The sequence below is a fragment of the Mycteria americana genome, chromosome 2 (assembly GCF_035582795.1).
Source record: "Mycteria americana isolate JAX WOST 10 ecotype Jacksonville Zoo and Gardens chromosome 2, USCA_MyAme_1.0, whole genome shotgun sequence".
Classification (NCBI taxonomy): Eukaryota; Metazoa; Chordata; class Aves; order Ciconiiformes; family Ciconiidae; genus Mycteria; species Mycteria americana.
The window spans coordinates 136,828,584-136,852,981 of NC_134366.1; the positions used below are offsets into that span (position 1 = coordinate 136,828,584).

Sequence of the window (24,398 nt, forward strand, 5' to 3'; positions counted from 1 at the left end):
GAGAAAGGGGAAATAGAATAAATCTCGGGGGAGTTAAGAGTATGAGGATAAAAATTTTCAGCCCACCTGGAGGATTTCAAAGGAGTGATGGTGCGAATGTTCCCGCATGACGAGGTGCTGGCTGATGATGGCAGTTTGAGATACGTGGCATGTGCACGGACAAGACGTCCTGCTGATCACATAGGTGGGAAACCCCTGGAAATGAGAGAGCATCTTTCCTGATTTTGTTAGTATCTGAAGCTTTATTATTTTTTGATTTAGGTACTCTTGTCAGTGTATCTATTTTGAATATCGTAAACACACGCTTCTATTTGTACCTACTCTTCACCCAGCTTGAGTTAAGGGGGATTTCAGGGTCACCACATCTATCCAGTTGTCACTAAGCTAACAGTAGGTCTCTCGACTGACGTCCTGGGCACTTAGACATGATTTTTAGCTCTTCAGGATGTTCCCCAGAGCAGCCAAACCTACCTTGTTTCAGCAGCAGGAGCTGGATGAGCAAGCATTCTCTGGGGTCAGCCGTAGCACAACAGTGGAAAACGGAAAGATGCTGGGAATCGACTTGGGTGCTGAAGGTTCCCAGTGTGGTTGGGAAAGATCTATGTAATAAGCACGATTTTTAAAAAATAAATCTGTTTGGAGATAGAGTTGACCCCGTTGAAAACTCCCAAGGATGCTGAGCAGGATGTGTGGGTACCGGCTTAATTAAATCCCTTTATGAGGAAATCCGCACCTCCAGCTTTCCAACGGTTTGGGGTTTGTATTTTTTTTTTTTTTTCTTTTTCCCCCAAGCTTCCCCTGTAAAAGCGAAACTAGCGAGCCAGGCAGGAGTCGAACCTACAATCTTCTGATCCGTAGTCAGACGCGTTATCCATTGCGCCACTGGCCCCTAGCGGAGACCGGGGGGCAGCGCGGGCGGTGTTGGGCGTCGGGGCCGGCCCCCTCGGGGCTCCCTCCCGGGCGTTCGCCCGGGAGGGAGCCCCGAGGGGGCCGGCCCCGACGCCCAACACCGCCAAAACGCGGGGCTGCAGGGCAGGAGCAAAGCCCTGCACACCCTGGTCCCCAGGTGTTGGCTCTCTGATGCTGCCGCCATCCCTCATCTTTGCTGCGCTGTTGTTCTTGGGGAGGGAAAACCCGAAATTCTCCAGCAGCGGGTGGAGGTTGTGCAGTGGAAATCCCATTTTCCCACCGGCATCCGGGTCCAAGTTCCGTATCTGATGTTGCTTCACCGTGATGAAGAGGCTTTGCAACTACAAGCTGGGAACAAGCCGGGTCGTGTCACCTGCTGCAACATCTATGCTGAAAGGAGAAAAGAAAAACATCATAATAGCATCCAGTTCCCAAACGCTGGGAGTTATGTCATGCCCCTTCGCTCATAAACTCGGTTCCCCCAAACCCCAGCAGCCCCTGAGGCCAGCAGAGCCTGTCTGCTCCCGTGATGTCTGGAGGAGGAATCCCAGCCGCTGGGAGGAGGAGGTAGGATCTGCCTCTGCTTCCACAATGCTGTAGCAGAAAAGCCTTGTAGCCTTCACCCCGCGCTTGGTCCTGCCCCCACGTAAGGACCCCAGAGCAGACAGACAAGGCCTTAAGGGCTGGGACAGGCTGTGTGGTGCGGAGCAGAGCTGATGTGTTCAGAGGGATGAGGGCAGCTCTGAAGGTACCAAGATAGCATCAGCACCTTGTCTTCCAGGTAACCCTACTCCACTGTCACACCGATACCTCTCCCGTTACAACGTGCCTGACTCACGCCTGCATGTTAGTTCCTGCCCCAAGCTACTCTTGGTCTGTACCTTGTATTTTCTTCCTGCAGCTCAGACAATTCTCTTTGGACTGCCAAGATGGGCTTTGCCTTTAAATCCATACAAAGCACCATGTCGGTGCTTCAGGAAGGAGACCAGTGCCCCAGTGGCTGTGGTCTTGGTCACTTGGTATGCTCCGCAAAGGCCACAACATCCCAGAACTTGTTTTCCGGTTTTTCCTTGTCAATTAGATGCAGAGTAAGTTTTGCTTTTCCAGGGAGAGCCGGGGAACACTTCGCAGATTAGTAACGTTTTGGATTCAGCCTCAGGATTTCTTGGTGACACTTGCTGCCTGCTTTTCTGAGCCCTGCACTGACCTTACGGCAGCCAAACGTGTTGGCCCATCACTGGTAATAACCTGGGTGTCAGTGAGCTGCTGGGTTCTTTCTGATGATAGCCTTTGACTGCTGTTTGATTTCTGGCCTGCCACTCATCCATTCAGGCTTTCATGAACAGGTCTGTACCAGAGAGACCCCGGCTGCTGAAAACAAACTCTGCATATTTAGCCCTAGCTTCATTAGGCAAACAAACAAACAAACAAACAAAAAACCCAGTTAGCCAGCTTTGGACATTAGGGAGCATGGAAAAACGTGAATGACTCTTCTTTCCATTCCTTAGGAGCAGGATGGGGTTACCGGCTGCCAGGGAAAATGCCGGGAGCTGTTGGAGACAGATGTTAATCACCACAACCCTATCTGAACACGCATTGCTACCGTACCTCCCTCAGCAGCGGTGATTTTGCCAGACTAGTGCGATAAGTGACGGCTTTTGGCTTCACTTGCTTGTGAGCACTCCTTCAGGTCATGGACCATCTTGTGGGGTATTACATTCTGGATAACAACGAGGATGTTGAAGGTGAAATTTAAAAGGAGGAAGAGCCAGTTTAGCAGCTCCTTGCTCCAAAGTAATGAGGTCTCGCCTCTCCTCCTCTCTTCTCCACTGTGCTCAGCGACACAGCTTGCCTTGTCACTGCTCTGGTGGTCTGTGGTCACTCCCGGCACCTGAGCCAACTAGATAATCCGGCAAAGAAGAGGGTACTTTTCTAATGGTCAGTGAGGTGAATCAGCTCAGCTGGTGCAAACAAGGGGACCAGGCCCTGCAGCCAGGGCCAGCGCAAGGAAGGTGAGAGGCAGGGGCTGCCCCATCCCGCTGCCAGAGCAGCTCAGCCGCCTGCAGTTGCTTGTCAAACCGCAGCCCGAAGGAGGAGTGTCGTGCCGAGACAACGAAGCAGAAGACGTGGAGCGGGAGCAAGGTGTGAGAAGTGGAGAAGGTATCCAGTAGGTGAGAGGCAGAGCTGCCGTCTGCATCCACAGACACCTCACTTTTGATCTGTTATTTCCATCCTCTCTTCATTTTCCTTCTTGCTCTCTTTATTTTTTGCAGGTGCTGGTAAGCTGGGCGGTGAAGATGAGGCCAAATTCCTCCTGATTGCCCCAGGCCAGTGCAGAGGGGTAAGCATGGAGGGGAGCAGCTCCTTCATAAGCAGAGACTTGCAAATAGCTCCTCTTTTGCAGATAGGTTTTGGTTTTTTCCCCTGAATTAACCTTGAAAAACCACAAAGTGAATGAAAGGGGGTGAGTGTGTCCAAATGGCTGGTGGGCATGTAACAACAGGAAGAATGTAATTGCGAACAGGAGTTTGCAGGGGTGGGGGTAGCGCCTTTTTCTAGTTGGGCAGCTTGGACTTGCACCTATTCCTCCAGTTGGCAGCCAGAGAGATGATCCACCGCATACCTGGGCCAGGCGGGATAGAGGGCTCCCATGTATTTGCTCAGACATCCCAGGGGTGTTACCCTTGCTGCGATGGTGGGACAAAGGATGATGTTAGAAAAGAGTAGTTTCTCAGATTTCCATGCACTTCTAACAGAATAGCTCTGAGCAAACAAGGCCACTCAGTTTTGGCTAACGGAGCACGTACTGCGTGCAAGAACAGCTGTGTTGTGGTGCCCTGCAATTCAGAAAGCAGGTCCCAGTGAGGTGGGCCCTGCTCGAGCCCAGGACAGGGCTGCAGCCAAGAATAATGATTTGAGGTGAAACCTTGGTCAAGCAGGGAACCATCCTCATGCCTGGAGGAAGCTGGAGCCAGAGCTGGGAAATCAGGCTAGTGGCCCGGGGAGGGGGTGAATACAGGTAAGAGCTGGAAATGAGAAGGGGTGATACAAAGGGGGGAGCAGGTAGGGAAGGATGGGTGTGCCTGACAGTATGCCAAGCCTACCTTTGGTGGCTGCTCCTAACTTCTTTTGCTGGCTCTCTTGGCAGCGAGGCAGGCTACAAATATATGTAGTTTTTTATAAACTTTAAGTTGCTGGTTCAGTTCTGGCTGATGGGGGATTCTCTCCTTTCTTCTTGCTCAGCACATGGTGCAAGAACCGCTTGTTCTTTCACCAAACCATAAACCCTCCAACAAACCCTGCAGAAGCCCATGGGATTCAGGTCTTCCTGGTTGCTCCCATCCCTAGAAGACACTTCTTCCCTCCTGGTTATTGCAGGTCCAGCGGGGCCCTGCAGCTGAGGGAGGGTGCATTCAGTAATGCTTTGGATATTATGGAGAACAAGCTGGCAACCCAGAGTGCTTGTAAGGTGCCTCAAGCTCTGTGTGGAGATTTACCACATCCTTTGGCAAGGAACGAGTCATTAGTATCCAATTACACTGAAATCATACTTAATTCAAGACAGGTTAAGACAAAAAGCAAACAAAAACATTTACTCACAGCTGCCAAGATAGATAAACTTATAAAAGAGGTAGGTGGAGAAATGAGAGAAAACCAGACTTCAGTTACTGGCTTTGAAGATTAAATCAGCAAGGCCATTCCCTCATACCCAGGCATTTTGCCACAGGCTCTCCTGACACAGTGAGGAGCGGAGAGCCTACCTTCCTCCGCACCTTACACCTCAGGCTGTGTTGACCAAGGAGTATTTCCTCATGGGGGAACAAAGTGCCTCTCTCATCTAATTTCCTACTAAAAAACCAGATTCTTCTCTTCCAGGGAGGTCCACCACTTTAGCATGGAGCTCCTCCTATTTCTTCCTTATCCAGGAGATGCGCTGGCCCTTCTTCTTGCCAAAACTTAAAATTATTTCATTCCTTTAGCATTACCTGGCCAGCTAACAATACTTTGGCTCAAGTGCTCAGCCAGAGTGCTGTCATGGGAAAGGCACTGGCTCAATGCCTGAATGCCACTGTTTTCTTTGGGTTTTTTTTTTAAACTTTTTGTTCTGCAATAATGTAAACGTCTCTTCTTTGCCCTGCCTGCTATCATTATTCTGGTGGGCGTACGGCAAAGTGCGTGCGCCTAGTCAGCCTTGGTTTGGAGGGGATGTCTTGCTTCACGCTGGTGCTGGGATCAGGAGCACGGGGAGCGGTTTCTGCCCGCACGAGCAGAGGCTGCTCGTTGGTTCACAGGACTTGTCTTTTCAGGGAGAGGCTGAAACAGTCCACTCCCTTCATGGTGGAGGATAAAGGAGCTGAAGGCTGATGTGGGAAGGAGGAAAAGCGGGTTGCTGTGCTGCCGCAAAGCAGAAGAGGAGCGGGGGGGGGGAGGGGGGGGGGGTGCTGGGCTTTGGGGAATCAGTTTAAAGGGAGCAGTGCTTACTCAACGCAGAGGACATCCTGGAACTGCTGTGTGCTTACTCCTTTCTTACCCTGTTATTGTGTCTTTTTCCCTTTGCTTCTTCCACTTGCCTCTGCAAACTTTCTCCTTCCAGTTTTATAAAGTGGCCTCACATAGGGACCACACAGAGATACCCGTTAGCCCGCTGGCAGCACAGTTTCCTCCCTAAACTGGAAGGAAATGGCCCAGGCACCTTTCTGCCCCCCCCTGCACGGCTGCTGCAGCACATGGGGCCAGGGGAGGAGTGGGGACAACACCATTCCAGGGCCGGAGAGCAGAGGCACTGATCCCACTGCCTCCCACGTGCTGGACGGACACACTTCCCTCAGAATCGCTCCCTAGCTGTAAAGTGAGGGAAAGGATGAAAATGGGATCACCAAGATGGAAAAAGGTGGAGTTCCTGCTCTACACATTGGCCCCTTCAGATGCTTTATCTCTCAATTTCCAGCCTGGTGCGACCTGTGAGGGTTAGCGTAAAGAGCATTTCACACGGGAACATGTTAAGTCACCAGAGGAAGGATGGGAGTGTTGTCACCTTCTTCAAGGCAAGAAGTTGATGCCTGACTGGGTGACACCTGGCTGGAGAAAGAGACATTTATACTTCCCTGGAAGTGATCGATGGCTGACTTCAGTTCCCGGGAATGAGCAGCCAGTCTGGATGCATTTCAGATTAAAGTCTGCCAGGAGCCCAAGGAATTGGCTATGAGACCTGACATATTAGGAGCACCCTAATGAATGCAACCTGAGCCATGACTTGCAGAGGAAGCTTTTAAGGAAGCACTGTACCTTCTCAGGGCAATCACCTGCACAGCAGCCAGTGACAGGTGAGAGGTCTTGCCAGTTTAGACAGGTAAGGGTAGGAGTCTCTTTAGCTTTTTAAAGTATTCCTTAAATATCATCTACTTTGGATGGATATTAATGGATTTTTCATGGATAAATGATTTTATTTGCATTTTTGCTTCATCTCTCTTGGATTAAGTGGGATTTCAGTGTTACTGCTTGCCCGCTGGCATTGCTTGCTGAAGGTTACAGTGAACTGTTACCCTGTGGCCACCTAACTCATATCAGGCTCCTTGGCATGTTCTCCGGAGTGTTAAAGGATAGCAATAGCCATGCCTGCGCCGTTTTGGCTGCAGGGGCGAGGTCTCTGGTGAGTACCTCTGGTGGAGGTCAGGGATTGCAGAGGCATCCTCTGCTGTTTGGTGTGGAATAGGAGATTGGCTCCAGGCTCGACTCCTGAGGTTCCTCATGGTGTCTGTCAAGGGTAGGATAAGAAGCCCAGTGATGAGCAAGAGCCTTCCTGCCCACCCCAGAACCCCCTCTCCTTTGAGTTGGAATTAAGCCAGTGACTAAGGATTACCCTGAAAGCACCACAGCCCTCCACCCTGGGAGCTGAGCTATCAAAGGATGAGAGATGCTGTCCTGAGGCTGACTCCTGGTGGGATCCCGCAGCAGCCCCAGCGTGATGTCCCAGCAGCGTGGTGGCAAGTGGCAGACATATCACTCTGGGATATGGGGAACCAAGGCCTAAAAGGCACCTTAAATACAAATTTCTGCATAAAGCACTGCTGCTGCAAAGCTGTTGCCTTGCTGTGAAGTGCTTCATTGCAATGATTAGGGATGGAAATAGCACCAAGGCCATATTACGTAGGTAACTGGAAGAGATATGATTTGTGGTCTATTCATACATAAATCTATTATCACCCCTCTCATGTTTCCATTGCAGTCTTTGGGATTATCAGAAGCAGCAGAAACATGCTGTGTACTGCTCCAGCTTGTCACCTCCCGGGGTTTCCCTGAAGTAAGATTCCCTGCACACCTGCAACGGGGTGGAGATGAGGGAGATCCGACCCCACAGCATTGGGAAAACAGCTACACAAGTGACACGAGGAGGAAAAACTCGCAACAAGCAGATCCCTCCGAGGACTGACTTTGTTGCACAACCTCTTCTTTCTTGCAGACTACATGCAGGCGGCCATGTGCTTCGCTAGCAGCGCAACTCTTAAGTGCTGCGATAATGGAAACGCGCAGCAGCTCTGGCACAGATCCTGTGCTCTGCTTTGCCACCACATCGCAGTCCTCCCTGTGCCCCGCACATGCCCTTCCTCTTCCCCAGCCACCTTCTCCTGATCCAAAGGGTGGCTGTGGCAGGGGGATATGGGGTCAGCGGTGCCGTGTTTTTCCAGCTTCTTGACCACAGAGGTAGGACAAGGGAGGTCAGGCATTGCCAGCTCACGGCAGCACTCCTTCCCTTGCTCACAGCGCCGGAGCAGCCTCCCTCCCTGCTGATGGCTGGAGTCACCAGGAGTCACCCTCCGGGCTGGGGACAGGCTGTGCTTGGCTAGGTGAGGTAGAGGAAGGTGGAAAATGGGAGGGAGGGGGGAGAGAAAGCCCCAAACTCTTTGTCTTCTCCCCCGATCATGGTAACAGATTATTGTGATGCAGTTTGCTGCCATGAACTACTCGTTCATATTGCCCAACCCTGACTGCAGGGGTGTAGGACTTCATGGTGAGAGATGTCCATCCTCAGGCAGCCCAACCCTGGCTTTCTGTGCAAAACATACATTTTACCGCAAAGCTGACACTTTGGTGACAAGGTCAAAGCCTCTGAAGAGGCACCTAAAATCTGATTTGTTTTGTGGCCAAAGGACTTGCTGTCTGCCCTTTCTTTCCTTGCATTCCCTAAACTCAGCCAGAATCAGAAAGGCTGACTCCTGGGGAACAGCCTGATGGGAGAGGGGGACACAACCCCGTGCGTGCGGACGTGGGTCGGCGTGTTCGAGATGCTTCCTGAAGTGATAATTCAAAAGGACATTAATCCAATAGACTGCCTCTTGGTACAATGAACACAATGTCACAGCGGATGGCATCCCTGATCATAGCTTGAAGTGCATTCATTCAACTCCTGCCCAGCTTGAAGGCGTTTCCAGCTGTTGTTGTCCTTGCAAACACCTGCATCGCTCTCTCATGCATTGTGCTCCTCTACGCTCACGTGAATCTCATGTGAGGGAGAGGGCGAAAGAACTTGGCTGGAAAATGGCCAAAAGGCAAACTTGTTCTTCTAATGTGACTTTCAAAAGAAAAAAAAGCATTGGCGCTCAGAAATGAATAGTCATGCTGGTTTTGCTATATGCCTAAAGAGCATTTACAAGGCAGAGGAATACATGAAAGGAAAACAGAGGAGTTGTTTGAAAAAAAAGCTGAAGGACAGAGGTACCACCTCTGTCACCAGTCACGTGCTAAGCAGGCGCTTGACTGGTTCAGGTAATGCCTTGCTGTGTGAAAACCTTCCTGCCCCCACACACAGCATTTTTGTTTAGCTGTAATACCATAACGTTCGATCCTTTTTCTTCCAGCACTGAATCTCTATTCTGTCCTGGAGGAATGATCGTCAAGATGGGGATGGATGAAAACCTATGGATGAAAACCCTAGACCAGCCTAGGGAGCTGGGACAGAGTCTCAGCAGGTCTCTGACGTGGTGTAAAGTCATGTGCTGAGTATAACCTTAAAACCAGTCTCTCCTTTGAACTAGAGACCTCAGCATTGACCTGGAGAAAAAAATACTCACGCTCCTCTGCTCTGCCAGCTGAGCTATGGAGGGGACACACTGAAATAGCATCAAGAGTGGCTTATGTTGAGCAGACCAAGGCTGGGGAGAAACGTGACACTGGGATAGGGCTGTATCTCTGCGAAGTGATGAGATGACACCAGCTGGGAAGCCTGAGCTGGATCTGTGCTGTGAAACACAAGGCGCTTCTCTATTGAACATCACTCTTCTTCCCTAACAACAGAGCTGGGGTTGTGGCAGCAGGGTTTAAAGGGGAGTGCTACGGCCTGTTAAGGCCAGAGCAGAAATCAAATCTGTCCCGCAGTCAAAATTCCTACTGTTAAAACTCTGCAATCGCCTTTTCCTTAAATTCTGATACGCTTGGGAGGCCCCTTAGCACTGCCCCGGCTGTGTCACCTGTGCCACCCTGCGGTCACAGCACCGACTCCTCCGCTGCTAACCCCGCACTAAACACCCATGTTATTCCATAAAATGCCGGAACTCGGGGAGGAGCCGTCATTCCTTCCTCTCTGCTAGCAGGGCAGACATGTAGTGATGATTTACAGACAGGCTCCCATGGGACGCTGTGATAGCAAAGTAAGGGGAAAGGGTCAGGGCTGCATTTGAAAAGTGGGGGACTGTGCTAAAATAGTAAAGCATTTAGGTGCTTACTCTCCAACAGGAAGCGGGATTCTCCCACTTTTCTAATCGGGGTGTTCTCCCATTTTTCTAACTGGTTTTGTTTTATTTATATCTTTTCTTCCTTCACGTCTCATTCTCACTGCAGTGCATATTTGGGGGTGTGGAAAAGCAAGCCTGTGCCTGTTATCTGTGAAACTTGTCCCTAGCCCTGGAAAGGACCTATTTTTAGGTAGGCAGTAGTGCGGAGCTATTTCTTCCCCACATGCAGTACTTCCTCCATGCAGTGCTTTGGACATACCTTTACGCCTTGCATGTGAAATGTAGATCTCTTTCTAGCAGTAATGTGTTGAGGGGATGAGGGTTTGGGAACCTCTGGACTTGTAAAGTTGTGTATTGCTCGGGGAGATGCTGAACTGCTAATGTCATGTTTGTTATTCCACAGCACCAGCAGCCTGTCTTTTCAGGCTCACTGATTTTGAGACTTTTGAGAATACAGATAATTGCAGGGAAGATGATAAATGCCTCGTCTGAATCACGTTCAGGGTTGCCCTGCCTCCCTGAAGGGTATGGCCTGACCACCATTTCTCATCCTGATCTCAAGGACTGTGAGGAAACCAGGACTTTCTGTTGGGAGGGCTTTCTGTTTCCCTGTGGCCCCTAAAGCCAGGTGACACTGGGGTCCACGCTGGCCTGCTGGCATTGCTGGAGGGCAGCAGGAAGCCACAGGACCCTCCTTCTGCGGCAGGCAGCCAGGAGCAGCAACAGCACGGTTTGGTGTCCCACCAGCAGCAGAGCCACGGCGCACGGAGGTGACTCCCCGATGGAGTTCATCCACCCGTTTCAGGGTCTTTTAATACAAATCTCAGAGGTTTGTCTGCTATAATTTATGTTGGTACTGCTGATGAATCTGGAACACAAATGATAATGTAGTTCATCTGCCCATTTATCCCATGTTTCTGTCTGTTTGCTGCAAACCGTGGAAGCTCCTTGAGCATGGATAAGCCCAGAGAAGGCTGCTTTTGAGCACAATTCAGCTCAGGTCAGTGTCCATCCCCAATTCGAAAGAAAAGGGCAGACGTCATCCCTCTGACTGATCTTTGTAGCTTGTCCCTGAAATCCTGTGCTCCTGCACATTTGATGTGCGCCCAGTGACTCACCCTTAGAAGTGCTTTGAGCTTGCCCCGCTGCTGTGATTTTGTATGGGCAAAAGGAAATTTCAGAAGATGTCATTAGCTCCTGTGCTGGTCCTCGTTTTCCTGGAGATCTGAAACCGTCTCTCAGGTTGTTTTTAGAAGGTCTCCACATACTGACCGCATATGGCCTATCATCACATACGAGGTACGCAAAGACGAATATATATGTTGAGTGGAAAAATGTCAGTCTCAAAAGGCAACTGTTTTTGAAAGCACTTGTCTCTGTTGCAAAGGCTCTTTTGCTGCATAAATGGAGTCATGTACAAGGGTAGTTTCAGTATTTATCGTGGGATGTTTAGTGATCACAATAAAATCATGAAATGCAAGATACCGTTCACAGTTTGCACTTGTATAGGTAGGAGGGCTTCATCTTATAGCTGGCTCATCTGCTTAGTAAGTTGTTGCAAATATAAGTGAAATTTTAATTTCTGCAACGTGCCTGCGGTAGGTCGGAATGCCGGTGCTCATCATCTGCTGCTGAGGACTGCTCACTGCAGAGTAAATGGGCACAGACGAAAGGTGAGATGGGCGGACAGCCTCCCCCCTGACCCCCAAGGGATGCTTGGCTAAAAATGCAAATATTTGCAGTCAAACAACAAGCAGAGTTAGGAGGAATGGGGAGAGGGGAACGCCGCATTGTCATTTTACTCTAAATCTCACATTCGGGTGGGCAGAAATGGAGGGAGCAGCCTCATTTTTGTTAGGATGTTGTATTGCTCGGGCAGCCAGGACTTCTCGCCAGAGGTAAGCAAGGCAGGGCAAAGCTTGGGGGAGACAGGCAGGTGGGTGTGGGGGTCCCCCGGCACAGCAGTGGTGGCTGCTCCCCTCTCTTGCCCCACAAGGGTGCCTGCCAGCATTCTCCTCTTCCAGCAGCTGAGCTCTCCCACAAAGCCCTCGGGTGAGCCCCGCCGGCTCGGGAGTGCGGGGGGCTGCTGGAGGCAGCGGGGTGGGGGCGGGTGCCGATCCCTGCCCAGGGGACGATGGGCAGCTGCCCACTTGCTTTAGGCAGCTGCCGGTGGAGGGGTCTGCCCACCCCTGGGCTGGGTGGCAGGGGTGGCAGGGTGCTCGCTCGTCCCTGAGAACGGGCGGGAGGTGGGGTGGCAGCAAGCCAGGGCGCTGTCGCCCCATGGACCGGGATGCTCCATGCCTCCCACCATGTCCAGGTGAGGATGGCTGGGCAAGGAGCCTGGTGCTTGCAGAGCGGGCTTTTTCTCTGCTGGGCTTGGTGGGGAGGTAAGTCATATGGGAGTTATCCGCTGGCAAAAATACGCTTTTTCTCTTTGTTTTCCAGTCATGTAAGAGAGCCACAGGGCAGATTTTCTGTGACTGACACATGAGAGCTTCACAGCACTGGTACAAGATAAGAGGTTGCAGAGGGGAATTCTGTGAATGCAAACCCCAGGGATGTCATTAACTCTATTGAGCCAAAACCAGCACAGGCATTGAAACCTGAACCTGGACATCGCTCAACCACTCCTTCCTCCTCCAAATCCCTCTCCTAAACCCACTGCTTTGCAGCCAGCCTCCCAGGCTCTCCTGGCTGTCAGTCCACAGCCTGCAAGCTGTTATTCAGCTGCTAAAATAGAGGCGTTAGAAGCGATGTCTGTAAAAGCAAGCATATCTCTAGGAAACAGTGATCTGGTTGTGTCAACAAAGCCAGGTAACGTTCCTGGGCAAGCAATACTGAAAAAAAAAAATCATTAAAAAATGATATTTTCTTCTTGGTGATGGCTGGCAGACATCCAGAGTTTCCGTCCAGGAGGGGAGTTAAAGCAGGTACTCTTGCCCTCTGTTAGTCCCTTGAGAGACGGCTTGGCTTGGTGACTCTTTGGAGGTGGACAGCTGTGCATGCTGGTGGTCTTCCCTTGCGGGTGTGGAAGGGGAGGAAGAGGAGGGTGATAGGACTGCTAGGGAGAGACAGGAGGGTGCCGGGCTCTTTCTCACTGTGAATCCTTTGAAGTCCAGCCTAAGCAATCCCTGCTGAAGACTGGCTGCAGGACCGTCCCATGGCTCCGCAGCCTCTTGGGCTTTGCTCTTCTCTTCCTCCTTGTTGCAGCGCTGTTGTACCATGCGTGGCTTTCCTGGCATTTCTCATCCAGCCTTTGCAAGCATGGCCGAGCCTCCACATTTCTTTACCTAGCAATCACTGCTGTGGTTCATACTTTGACAGAAAAACCTGTACTAATTTTTCACGTCTGAACTACATATTCCTGCCAGAAAAATATTTCGGCTTAGGCCTGGTTGCAGCAGGTGGGTTTATCTTTGTTTTGTTGCCTCCTTTTTGTGGTTGTGCTGTTTATTATCTGTTCCGTGTTAGCGTGCTTCAGCACACAGAAAGGGGAAAACCAGCAGCAGACTGTCCCTCACCTTGTTGCCATCAGATGTCCTCTGCAGATGCATCAGGTGTCACGCTCAGCCTGTTAACAGAAGGATTTTGTGGGCTACCACAGGTGAGTATAAATTCACCAGAATTACATCCCAGAGGCATGTTACACCCTGAGAGGTGCCTCAGTTCATTGTCCAAAGGGCCAGCACAGCGGCATGATCCCCCAGCTTTTTTCCATGCCGTGAATGCCCCCTTCCCTACATCACCATATGCAGGTGTTTCTGTGCACTGATGTTTCTAACCTTCAGCTTTCCCTCCCAGAATTTCTCTGTTTCTGCCTGTGCAGCGAGGTGGAAGTGCCTGCCTCATCAGGCGAGGACGGCTTTCCTCATCTAATTCAAAGCCCCTTATTAAAGCAGGTTTTGATACGCAAGGGGCAGCTGACTCAGAGTTGGGAGGGTAGGAATGAGGTGTTCAAATTCCTCCAGACGCAGAAGTCACCTCTGACCCGGCCACGGAGGGGAGGGGAAGAAGAGAAATATCTTCTCACTGCTGCCAGGAAAGGCTCCCCACCGGCCCTGCCAAAGCCCCAGCTGTCCGCGGCTCAGCTGCCGGAGCAGCTTCTCCCGCTCGGCTCTGGGCTCTTGTCTGCACCAGGCAGTCAAAGCAAAGGTGTGATTTCAAATGCGTTTAACTAAGCTATCACAAATTTCCCATGAATGCAAGACTTCAGAAAAATCGATTTGTTTTTATGTGACTGCTGAAAAATGTGTGTGTTTATGTAGGGGAAATTCCAGCTGGATGGGCTACAAATGGGTACAGGATTTCACCCAAACACGTAACAAGTATGCAAGGCATTGAAAATAAAATAGTCAATAATACATCTAATTAATGTGATTCATTGCCATTGCATGCAGAGAATAGTATTCATTTTCATGCGGAAATCAATGGAAACCTTCACTTTTATATTTCCCTGAAGTGCACCATTTCCAGACTGGTGTTGCATGCAGATAAAGGGCCCTGCTTCGGAGTCGGGGTCTGCCCCTACGTGACGTAGGGGACTTGCTCAGCTGCTCTATAGCATATTTCAGATGCAAGCCCTATACAGTCATGAGGTAGAATAAACATGAGAGCTTTCTACAAGACACTTAACAGGGAAAGTATTGTAGTTATTGATGAAAAGAGAAGACAATATTCTGATTACATGTACAGTACAGTGGCACAGTGATTTTATACAGTACATGCAGGCACTTTGGCTTAAATTTGAGGATGAGATATTTATTGCTTGTACAGTTGTGTGATAAATTATTGGCAAGTAGGAGCACAGATGGCTTTCCCTTAAGATCAGGCATCACATGCCACAAATTATCTGGGAAATTGTCATTTTAAAAATAACTCTGGAACAAGTGCCAAGCTGAGAGGGATATCAGTGTCTAATAAACAGATATAAACACAGCAGTGCCCAAAACTAAAATCTATTTGAATTAAACTATGTGGAGAGAGAGTATATACAATTAGCACCTATTCTCTAGCAGTACAAATGAAAGCTTTTCATACTGTATTTCTTCTGTATCTTTCTCATCAAGAAATTCAAATAATGGGTTTGGTGCATATTTAAGCCACTGTGGAGCTAATGACTTGAAGAGTCGTGTTAGATTCTTACGTTACAGCTCCTAAAAAAAAAAAATCATACCGGAAGAAACTTAAGCACAGTTATAAGCAGGCAATTTTTTTTAACTGTTTTTCACGGTGGTGACATGTTTACACCCTGAAGAGTTTGAACTCCAGCACAGCCATCGCTCCTATTGTCTTCTCCAGCAACCACGCGTACTTCACACCTTGGAAAGGCAAGATCCTGGAGCATGCCGAAACACACAGGCAAAATTACGTCCTGCATCTCACGGCCACGGCTGCTTGCTCACAACAGAGTATTTATTAGGCTGCAGCATGTAATGCCGCTGGGGCAGCCTGACGCTTTCCGCCGCCATGCAGAGATAAGGCGGGAGCGGATTGCATTTGCCTATCGCTCTCCCTCCTCCTCAAGGGGTGAAGGCCGCCATGTGCGAGTGAGGAGAGCCAGGGCCCGCCGGCCGCCCCCCCGTCCCCCCGCCGCCGTCACCTGTCCCAGCCCGTCCTCCTCTCACGCGCTTATATGGGCACGGCAGGACGGCATCTTGTGACGCCGCGCTGCTAAAAACAGCCCCGGCTGCCTTCGGCCCCTCGTTTAAACAATGTCCTCCGGCCAGAGCAGCCTCTGATCGCAGCAGAGCCTTGGACTTATTTCAAGGGAAATTAACCTGGAAACCCCTCCACGAGGCCGTGATCCTGAGCATATGCCCCTGGAAAAGCTAGGGATGAGCACCTCCCTGAACTACAAGTCCTTCTCCAAAGAGCAGCAAACCATGGATAACCTGGAGAAACAGCTGATTTGCCCCATCTGCCTGGAGATGTTCACCAAGCCCGTGGTCATCCTGCCCTGTCAGCACAACCTCTGTCGGAAATGCGCCAGCGACATTTTCCAGGTAGGTTTCTTCCCACAGAAAGCTCTGCTTCCCAAGCGCCGCTGGCTGAAATGAATGGAAAAGCAGATTGTTACATGTTTCAGTGAATTGCTTTTAACAGTCGGTAAGACTTGGGGGGGAGTGATTTAAAGGAGAAGTTGAGCCTCCCTCGGGGGCCAGGGCTGAGCTCGCAGCAGGTTGAAGTGTCACCTGTTAGCTGCGGGGACATGGCCGTGCGTGTGAGCTGAGGAACCGGCCCCTCACCCTGCAGTCGCCAGGCGCTTTCCTGAGGGTGGCTTGCTGGACCTACCCTTTCCTTGGGCATGTTGACAAATGGTTTGCTACAAGCATGTTTTTGCCCCGGTGCTTTTGAAAGAGGTTTTCCTGGTTTTGCATGGCCTTACTCACCTCTCCTTGTGCTGCTTGGCAAGAGCAGGCCTCCAACCCCTACCTGCCGACCAGGGGAGGCACAACCGTGGCATCGGGAGGCCGCTTTCGCTGTCCTTCCTGCAGGCACGAAGTGGTCCTCGACCGGCACGGCGTCTACGGGCTGCAGAGGAACCTGCTGGTGGAGAACATCATCGACATCTACAAGCAGGAGTCCACAAGGTAACGAATGAATGTGTACCCTTCAGAGGAGGTTTGCAACAAAAGCAGAAATGGTTTAGGAGACTGCGGTGGCCTTCTGGTCTTTCTGTTTGTTGCACAAAATGATGTAGTTGTTTTCTCTCTTGGAAATGCAGAAAGGGACTGCGCTGCCGTGCATGCCTGTCTGTTTGCTGTGCAATGGAGTCAGCTCTCACTGAACACAGAAAACCGTATCCAAATAGATGCTTAATTTCCCTGCTTCCACTTACAGCAGAGGATTGTGCCATGCTTATTCACATGAGCAATACTTACCCGTGTAAGCAAAGCCCTTGAGGTCAGCATGGCTGCTCACATGAAGAAGGGAAAAGGTTCACATCGTTTATTTTAAAAACAGTTCAGACGAATCTTGTTTGTCTTTAACCTGTGTGTTCTCATGCTAAAGAAGGGAAAGAAATTTCAAATCTTGTTAGAAAATCCTGAGGGACAGACAGCACAAACAAGAAAAAAACTGAATTTCACAGAGAAGATTCCCTGCATCATAATGTCAGATCAAAACTCAATAAAAAAATCTCCATTCCTGTCAGCTTGGGATGTGAACTCATAAAATCAAGTCTTATTTAGGACTCCATAAAAGAGAAGGAATAGCCAGAAATAATACGTATCAGTGCTGTGTGGCTGTGCACATGAATCAGGACCCCAGGGCAGAGGAATGGGTTAATCCTAAAAAGTAAGATTACTCCTGAATGTTAAGTGCCTGCATTGGGTGTGTAAGGGATCCAGCAATAGAAAAATATTGTGTTCTCGTCTCTCTTGCCCTGGGATGGGTTGGATGCACGCTACCACCTTGGGGAACTTAGTGAGGGGAAGCTAAGCCTGGTCCCAGGCTGCCAAGCAAGCAGCTCGCACTCAGGGAAGACACCTGTTGACACCAGCGTGCATCCATAGGGTCAGTTTTGTATGGCAAGGTGTTTTGTACATCTGAAGGAAGGTGTAATCCTGGCCGTGCTCCCTGACAGTCTACCCATCCCACCCCAACAAGGAGCTGGGTTTCACAGGGACAATGAGGTGATATCACTGGAGCAGGTGGACACAACCACCAGAGCCCCGCACCTCAGGTGGCTTAGGGCATTTCTACCCTCCTCTAGCAGAGGAGGACAGTCACCAGCAGAGAGGACGTTTTGGAGCCCGGCAGTGGCTTTGGCTGTTCTTGGCTGTTTGAATCTCTTCAGGGACTGTGGTAGCTGGGCCTAGGTTGGAGCTCCAAAGCAATGGAGAGCACGAAGTTGGCTTAAAATTGTCCTTTCTACTGCCCTTTGTGCTCAGTGCCAAGGGAAGGTCAGCTACCCTTGTGTGTGTCATTGATACCCAAATATTATTTTAGTCAGGAAAATCTCGGAGGAAATGAATCAGCAAAGCTACTGTGGTGGACTTTGCTTTTGACCAAATAAGTTGGACATGTGTGGCCTCATGTCTTTCTTGGGTTTGGTTTTTTTTCAGCTCACAGTTGGATTTAACTTAAAAAATAAAGAAATGCAGCTCTTTTTCCCACATAGTTCACGGGTAATTGGAACAAAATTCAGTTAAACAGAAATGTAAGAGATTTAGTAGATTTTTTTTTTAATTCCATGAAAGTAAAACACAACATGATGAATAAAAGGGGACAATAGAAAAAAAATATAAATATGAACATATATTTTCTTAGATATTTGTCCAAACGGTTCATTTATTTAGTCTGTTAAGGTGCTTATTTAACCTTCATGTATGTCCTTAGAATGAAAGTTATCAGTGTTACGTAGCAGCAGCAATGCATAGCAGCATTATCTAAACTATTTGGCACTTTATAGGCCTCAGCTGCTTATCTCCCTACGTCTAACGTTCCTCAGGCTCCCACGAGAGTGTGAGCAAGATCTACCATGGCTTTACCCCATGCTGTCCCACTGAAACCAAAAAGTCAAGGGAAATCAAGTCTTCTCCACTTCTTCCTTTTGTACCAGTCTCTTCCAAACTGAGGGCTGAGGTCTGGCAGAGGTACATAAGAGGAAGGGTGAGATATGACATTTGCCTCCCTGTTTCTTCCCAAGACAACCCTTCAAACTGGCAGCACCTGTGATTTCCAGACAGGAGCCTCTTCCCCTCGAGTCCTCCTGTGGGTATAATTCACCGTAACTGTGTGTGCCAGAATGATGCCGCCTCCCAGCTGCATTTCACATGAACATAGGAGAGTGAGGTGAATTCAGCTAGGGAGCAAGCTTTGTCTCCTGCTTAGGCAAAAACAATTTATTTCAAAAATATTTTTTAAAGTTTGAGTTTCTATTTGAATTAAGGAATTGGGTTTTTTTAAATAAAAGCTGGGTCAGGAGCTGGGCTATGGGGTTGGGAGGGTCTGCCCAAGCCCTCACATGCAGCCCCTCCTATTACTAAAATCACATCATATAGTCTTTTATCCCATTGCTCATCAAATTCCAGCTGATGGCAGCGTAGCCTGTTGCCCAATTTAGAATCTATTAGCAACGCAAGGAAAGAAATCTTCAAGCAGGATGTGGCTCCTACAAAGCTTCAAAGGAGGGCAAAGGACTGAACCCAGTGGAAATAGAGTTGGCTAAAATATTAAACTAATGTTTGAAAGTCTGCAGGCCACAGATTATCTGAACTATCTGAGGAACATCAGGGTGCCTGCTGCCACCAGGAAAGGGTAGCAACAGGAGGCTGTGACTTCTCGCAAGCTCTGGCAGCATCTAACAAGCTTGGCCGGCTATTCCTGATCAAAAGGTGCTTTGGGCTTTGTTACCGGCTGAATCCTGATCAGGGAGGGTCGAGCACTCTTTCTCCTTTGCACCTACCAGGGAGAGCCCTAGGTACAGGCTGTTCCTGCAGCCCTGAGCCCAGATGGAGCACTGCGTGCAGCAGCGTGCACAGCAGGGACCAGGCACTGTGCTGAGAGCGTGCATCGGCTCTACGACAATGGTGACGTGCTGCATGACAAGATAGCCAGCACCACCAGGAGCAGCTATCCCTGACACCTCAGAAGCCTCAGCCAGAGCTCCCGAGGGAGGATGTGGCTCTCCAGGACAGGCTGCAGGGATGCCTGAGCATCTCACGTAGGCTGGGCCAGGGACATGGGCTCCCTGCCCACGGGTCACCAAGCAAGAGAGCTACAGGAGGAGCCCCACAGACTGTGCAGCAAAAGAGATGAGGAGAGAGATCACCTGGATCTTCTCCAATTCTCCACAGAGACAAACCCCCAAGCTCACCTGTGGCCAATGGTTTTCTGGGGCCAGACATTCACAATAGTACTAGTGTAACGGAGCTGCAGGAATCCCTATGTCCATATGAATTTTTTGGTCTTCTCATTTTTCAAGCCCCATTTCTGCCCTGGGTATTGATGGGCTTTTCACTGCTTTTGGAAGAGTCCATCATTGTGGTTGATTTTCAAGGATCACCTCCTCCAAGCTCAAGAATGGTCCATCCCCATATACAGGAACTCAAACAATGGTGGCAAGATATCTGTATTGATTAACAAGGAGCTCCTGATAAAAATAAAACACTAAAAAAGAAGGAAAAAAAGGTGGACAGGTGACTCAGGAATATTTTGAGACACTGTCCAAGCATGGACAGATGGACTTAGGAAAGTCAAAGCCCACCTGGACCTGAATCTGACGAGGGATATGAAGACTAACAAGAAAAGCTCCTACAGGTACACAAGCAGCAAAAGGAAGATTAGGGAAAGTGTGGGTCCACTGCTAAATGGGGCAGGGGCTCCTGTGACAAAGGACATGGAAAAGGCCAAGGTACTCAATACCTTCTTCACCTCAGTCTTTACTGGTAAGATCAGCCTTCAGGAATCCCAGGCCCTCGAGACCAGAGGGAAAGTCTAGAGCAAGGAATACTTACCCTCAGTGGAGGGGGATCAGGTTAAGAAATATTAAAAAAAAATGGACATCCTGATGGGAGGCACCCATGAGTGGTGAGGGAGCTGGCTGATGTCATTGTGAGGCCACTCTCAATATCTTTGAAAGGTCGCAGTAATCAGAATAGGTTCCTGAGGGCTGGACTGGAAGAAAGCCAATGTTACTGCAATCTTCAAGAAGTGAAAGATGAGAATCCAGGGAACTACAGGCTGGTCATCCTCACACTGGTCCCTGGAAAGCCGTTGGAGCAAACCATCGTGGAAACCATTTTCAAACATATAAAAGACAAGAAGGTGATTAGAAATAGTCAGTATGGATTTATGAAGGGGAAATCATGCCTGACTGACCTGATAGCCTTTTATAGTGAGATGACTAACTCAGTGAACGAGAGGAGAGCAGTGGATGTCGTTTAGATAGACTTTCAACACTGTCTCCTGTAACATCTTTACTGACGAACTGATGAAATAAGGTCTAGAGTGGACAGTGGACAGTGAGGTGGACTGAAAACTGTCTGAACTGCCAGACTCAAAGGGTTACGGTGAGCAGCATGAAGTCAGGTGAAGGCCAGTCATTAGTGGTGTATGCCCAAGATTGATACTGGGGCCAACAGAGTTTAATATCTTCACTGATGACCTGACTGTGCCTCATACAGTCATGCAGATTCTCTCCATCCCCTGACCAGGTGCAGGCACTATGTGATGTGATGGTACAGGAAGGGCTACAGCTATCTTAGGGTTCTCAGTAAAAATACTATCGAAGTTGGATTCAGGATTTCAGTAGAGACATTTCTGGATTTGTAGAAATCCTAAGGAAAATGTGCCTTCTAATTAAACAGCGGTTTTGCTAAGGTCTTACTATGTCCTTAATTAGTGTGCTCCTTTATGTGCCCAGCAACTCTGCATTTCCTCACCAAATCACAGAATCACAAAATGGCTGAGGCTGGACGGGACCTCTGGAGGTCATCTGGTCCAACTCCCCTGCTCAAGCAGGGCCACCCAGAGCCAGTTGCCCAGGACCATGTCCAGATGGCTTTTGAGTATCTCCAAGGGAGGAGACTCTACAACCTCTCTGGGCAACCTGTGCCAGTGCTCGGTCACCCTCACAGTGAAAAAGTGTTTCCTGATGTTCAGACAGAACTTCCTGTGTTTCAGTTTGTGCCCATTGCCTCTGGTGCTGTCACTGGGTGCCACTGCAAAGAGCCTGGCTCCACCCTCATTACACCCTCCTTTCAGGTATTTAGATACCTGAAGGTATTGATAAGATCAAGGTCATTGGTAAGGTCCCCCTGAACTTTCTCTTATGCAGGCTGAAAGTCCCAGCTCTCTCAGCCTTTCCTCACAGGAGAGATGCTCTAGACCCTGAATCATCTTCAGGGCCCTTTGTTGGACTCTCTCTGGTATGTCCATGTCTCTCATGTACTGGGGAGCCCAGAACTGGACCCAGTACTCCAGGTATGGCCTCACCAGTGCTGGGAATCCTCCTCTCCATAAAACATGCACAACACTCTGCACGTTAAGGTCCCAATCCAATTTTAATGGAAAAGAATATTCCTATAGCAGTCAAACACAGGCTTAGCATCTCAGAGAGCAGAGTCAGAGAACAAGAGCACAAAGCTATTAGGCCATTTCAGCTACCTGCCACTTCTTTGGTCACAAGCACATTTATGATGAATCTTTTCTTCTACTAAAGGCATGCTGTCATTTTCCTACTGGCTACCCTTTAATCTTCTGTTTCAGGAGCAGCCACAGTTTTAAACTTAAGGGTTGTGTTTTAGCCTTTGCTACACCTACATAGACCTAGAGGACCTCCTCTGAAGTCAGGGAATGTTCTGTTAAAAATCTCTCCTTTTGCAAAGCCTAGGGAGGAGACTATAGATCTGTTTACTTCTAGTCTTCTGTCACTGTCTTCAGGGCCCCACTAGTTCAGGGAGTTCTGCCAGGTTTCTTCCAGCTCTTTGCGGCACCTTTGAAGGTTGGCTACTTCTGGCTGAACTTGCTCGACACCGTCACCTTTTTGCCCTGTGCAATGTGTCTCTCATGCTAGTGGCACCATTCCAGTGTCAAATAACAGTCTAGTAGTTTCTGGTTCTGATCTTGTAAATATTTGCAGGAAGAGCAGCTATTTCAGTCTTAATTAATCACTTTGAAATTCATTGTCTGTTATTGTCCTCGCATGCAGGCTCTCCCATGGTGCACTATAGCATGAATATATTAAGGGCTGTTTGCAGTCATCTGCAAACAATGTAAAGCATTCCTTATAGTGGAGACACACCTCTTTCGACTAGCATTGAAATGATGCTGATGCTAGATTTGACACACTGAGTGCCTCATGTAAATGTATGCTGGAAATTTGACCCAAATAATACGGGCTTCCGTCAGAAGTGTCCATTTTGTTTTATTCTGGTATATCGTGTTATATTGCAGATTACAGATTTTCATTATGAACCCTTTAAATTCCAGTGCCCTCCTGAAACTAAAAAATACGAATGCATGAGACATTTTCTTTGGTGCTTGATCTTTTTTTAAACACATCTAATTGATCACATTCCATTCCCTTCAGAAGAGAAAACCCGTACTTTGTCTTTAAAAAATAAATGCCATGTCCAATCTACCGAACTGTATGGAAAAACTCTATTGTAATATAATCTAAAATAATTATCTTTCTATAAATTTTTAAACTTGTAATAGAATGACGGGTTGCCTCCTTGCTACAGAGCTCTGTAGAACGGCTTTTAAAAAATTGTTGCCATTTAATTCCATTAAATTCTATAGTTTTTGAAAATATTTTCTATCTAATGATGAAAAGATATATTTCTATGATGTATTGCTCCACTTGCTACTGGTCATAGTCATAGTTCTCCTTCCAAATGGTAGCAGAAGGGGATAATGGCTGATATTGGAAAGATTCAACGTTGCCACAGTAGGATTGGCAACCTGTGGAGGCTTGAACCCCCAGGGACACTCGTTCCATTGATCTACTAACTCTGTGCTCCAATACCACATCCTCACACACTCACGTGCTTGCCACAGACACTCAGGGTGCTAAGACTGAAGCGTGGGCTCAGAAAAGCATCAGCCTGCCCACACAGACTGGACCAGAGCTTTCACTTACACTGGGAATGTCAGTTAAGTGGCTCATTTAAAGGAAGCTACAACTAAATTAGTTCCTAAAATAGCAGGGATTGACTTGTGTGTATATGGCTACATCATATTGGTGAAGAGAAGATCAGGACTGAGCTATAGTCTAGTGACAGCTCCTGGCTTAGCACAGGAGAGGAACGCTTCTTGTGTAACCCATGCCGTTGGTGGCTGGTACAGTTGAGTAGCTACTGTTAAAAAGTTCAACACTGTACAAGCTAGACACGTGCCATCCAGCTAAAATTAATTTGTGTGAGACCTTATTTTGGTTGCTGGCCCAGTGTAAAGGCCATAAGGATCCAGTTCTTTTTGATATTGACAGTCCTGACCTGGGCCTCACAAAGCTCACCACCAGAGCTATAGAGTCAAGGGCATGAAGGTCCACCAATACCTACAACTCTCACTTCAAAATAGCCCCCTGAATAAGAGCTTTGCTGCATTAAGGCCAAGTGCCCAACATTTTGCGTGATGAACTCTAAAGGAATTACATATGTTTCATATTTCAGATAGATGTTGGATAACGTGCTAATTAAAGTACACGAGTAGTCCGAGATCAGTCTCAGTGAGGTTATTTACATTTTTAAATATGAGCAAGGGTTCAGTCACACTCCCAGCTGGAATCCCCATATGAAGTCATGTTGCTATATTGTCATCACATCCTGTTGTGTCAGGACATTAAGCTGTATCGCTGTCTATTTAGTCATCTTGTGTGGCAGGTTTAACTCTACTCTGTGTATTCAGGCCAGCCTTGGACACTGCTATACAAATGTACCCTATTTCATGCTGATACCCTAAGTGTTGTCATGAGAAACTCATGAGCACCAAGTTTGTTTTAAACTTGTTTTCTTTTGCAGGCCCGAAAGGAAGTGTGACCAGCCAATGTGCGAAGAGCATGAAGATGAGAGAATTAATATCTATTGTTTGAACTGTGAAATGCCCACCTGCTCCTTGTGCAAAGTCTTTGGTGCCCACAAAGACTGTCAAGTTGCTCCTCTCACAAACGTTTACCAGCGACAGAAGGTAAATATCTTTTCATATCTCACAGTCCTCCCAGCAACTGACAGGACCGTCGACAGGAAAGTATTCCCAGGGGCTTCCTGCGTGTTTCCAAAGGGGCCTGGGGGTGCCTTTGCCATTCCTGTGTGT

General features: G+C 48.7%; 1 protein-coding gene and 1 non-coding gene across 6 annotated transcripts in view; one reads left to right on the forward strand and one right to left on the reverse strand.

The window, feature by feature from the left end:
- Positions 1-816: 816 nt before the first annotated feature.
- On the reverse strand, positions 817-889 carry TRNAR-ACG (transfer RNA arginine (anticodon ACG)). Its single transcript has one exon. It is a non-coding gene; the product is annotated as a tRNA-Arg (tRNA).
- Positions 890-4,357: 3,468 nt separating this feature from the next.
- Positions 4,358-24,398, forward strand: part of TRIM55 (tripartite motif containing 55) — a 49,020-nt gene continuing 28,979 nt past the window's right edge. For 4 of the 5 annotated variants that reach the window (XM_075494744.1, XM_075494746.1, XM_075494745.1 and 1 more), the window contains exons 1-4: positions 4,358-4,367; positions 15,367-15,640; positions 16,056-16,228; positions 24,107-24,272. In XM_075494744.1, coding sequence (XP_075350859.1) covers positions 15,452-15,640; positions 16,056-16,228; positions 24,107-24,272 — 528 coding nt within the window. In that variant the 5' untranslated portion in view covers positions 4,358-4,367; positions 15,367-15,451. Of the gene's footprint in view, positions 4,368-15,366; positions 15,641-16,050; positions 16,229-24,106; positions 24,273-24,398 lie in introns of those variants that run through there. The other variant, XM_075494747.1, reaches the window with a different exon arrangement.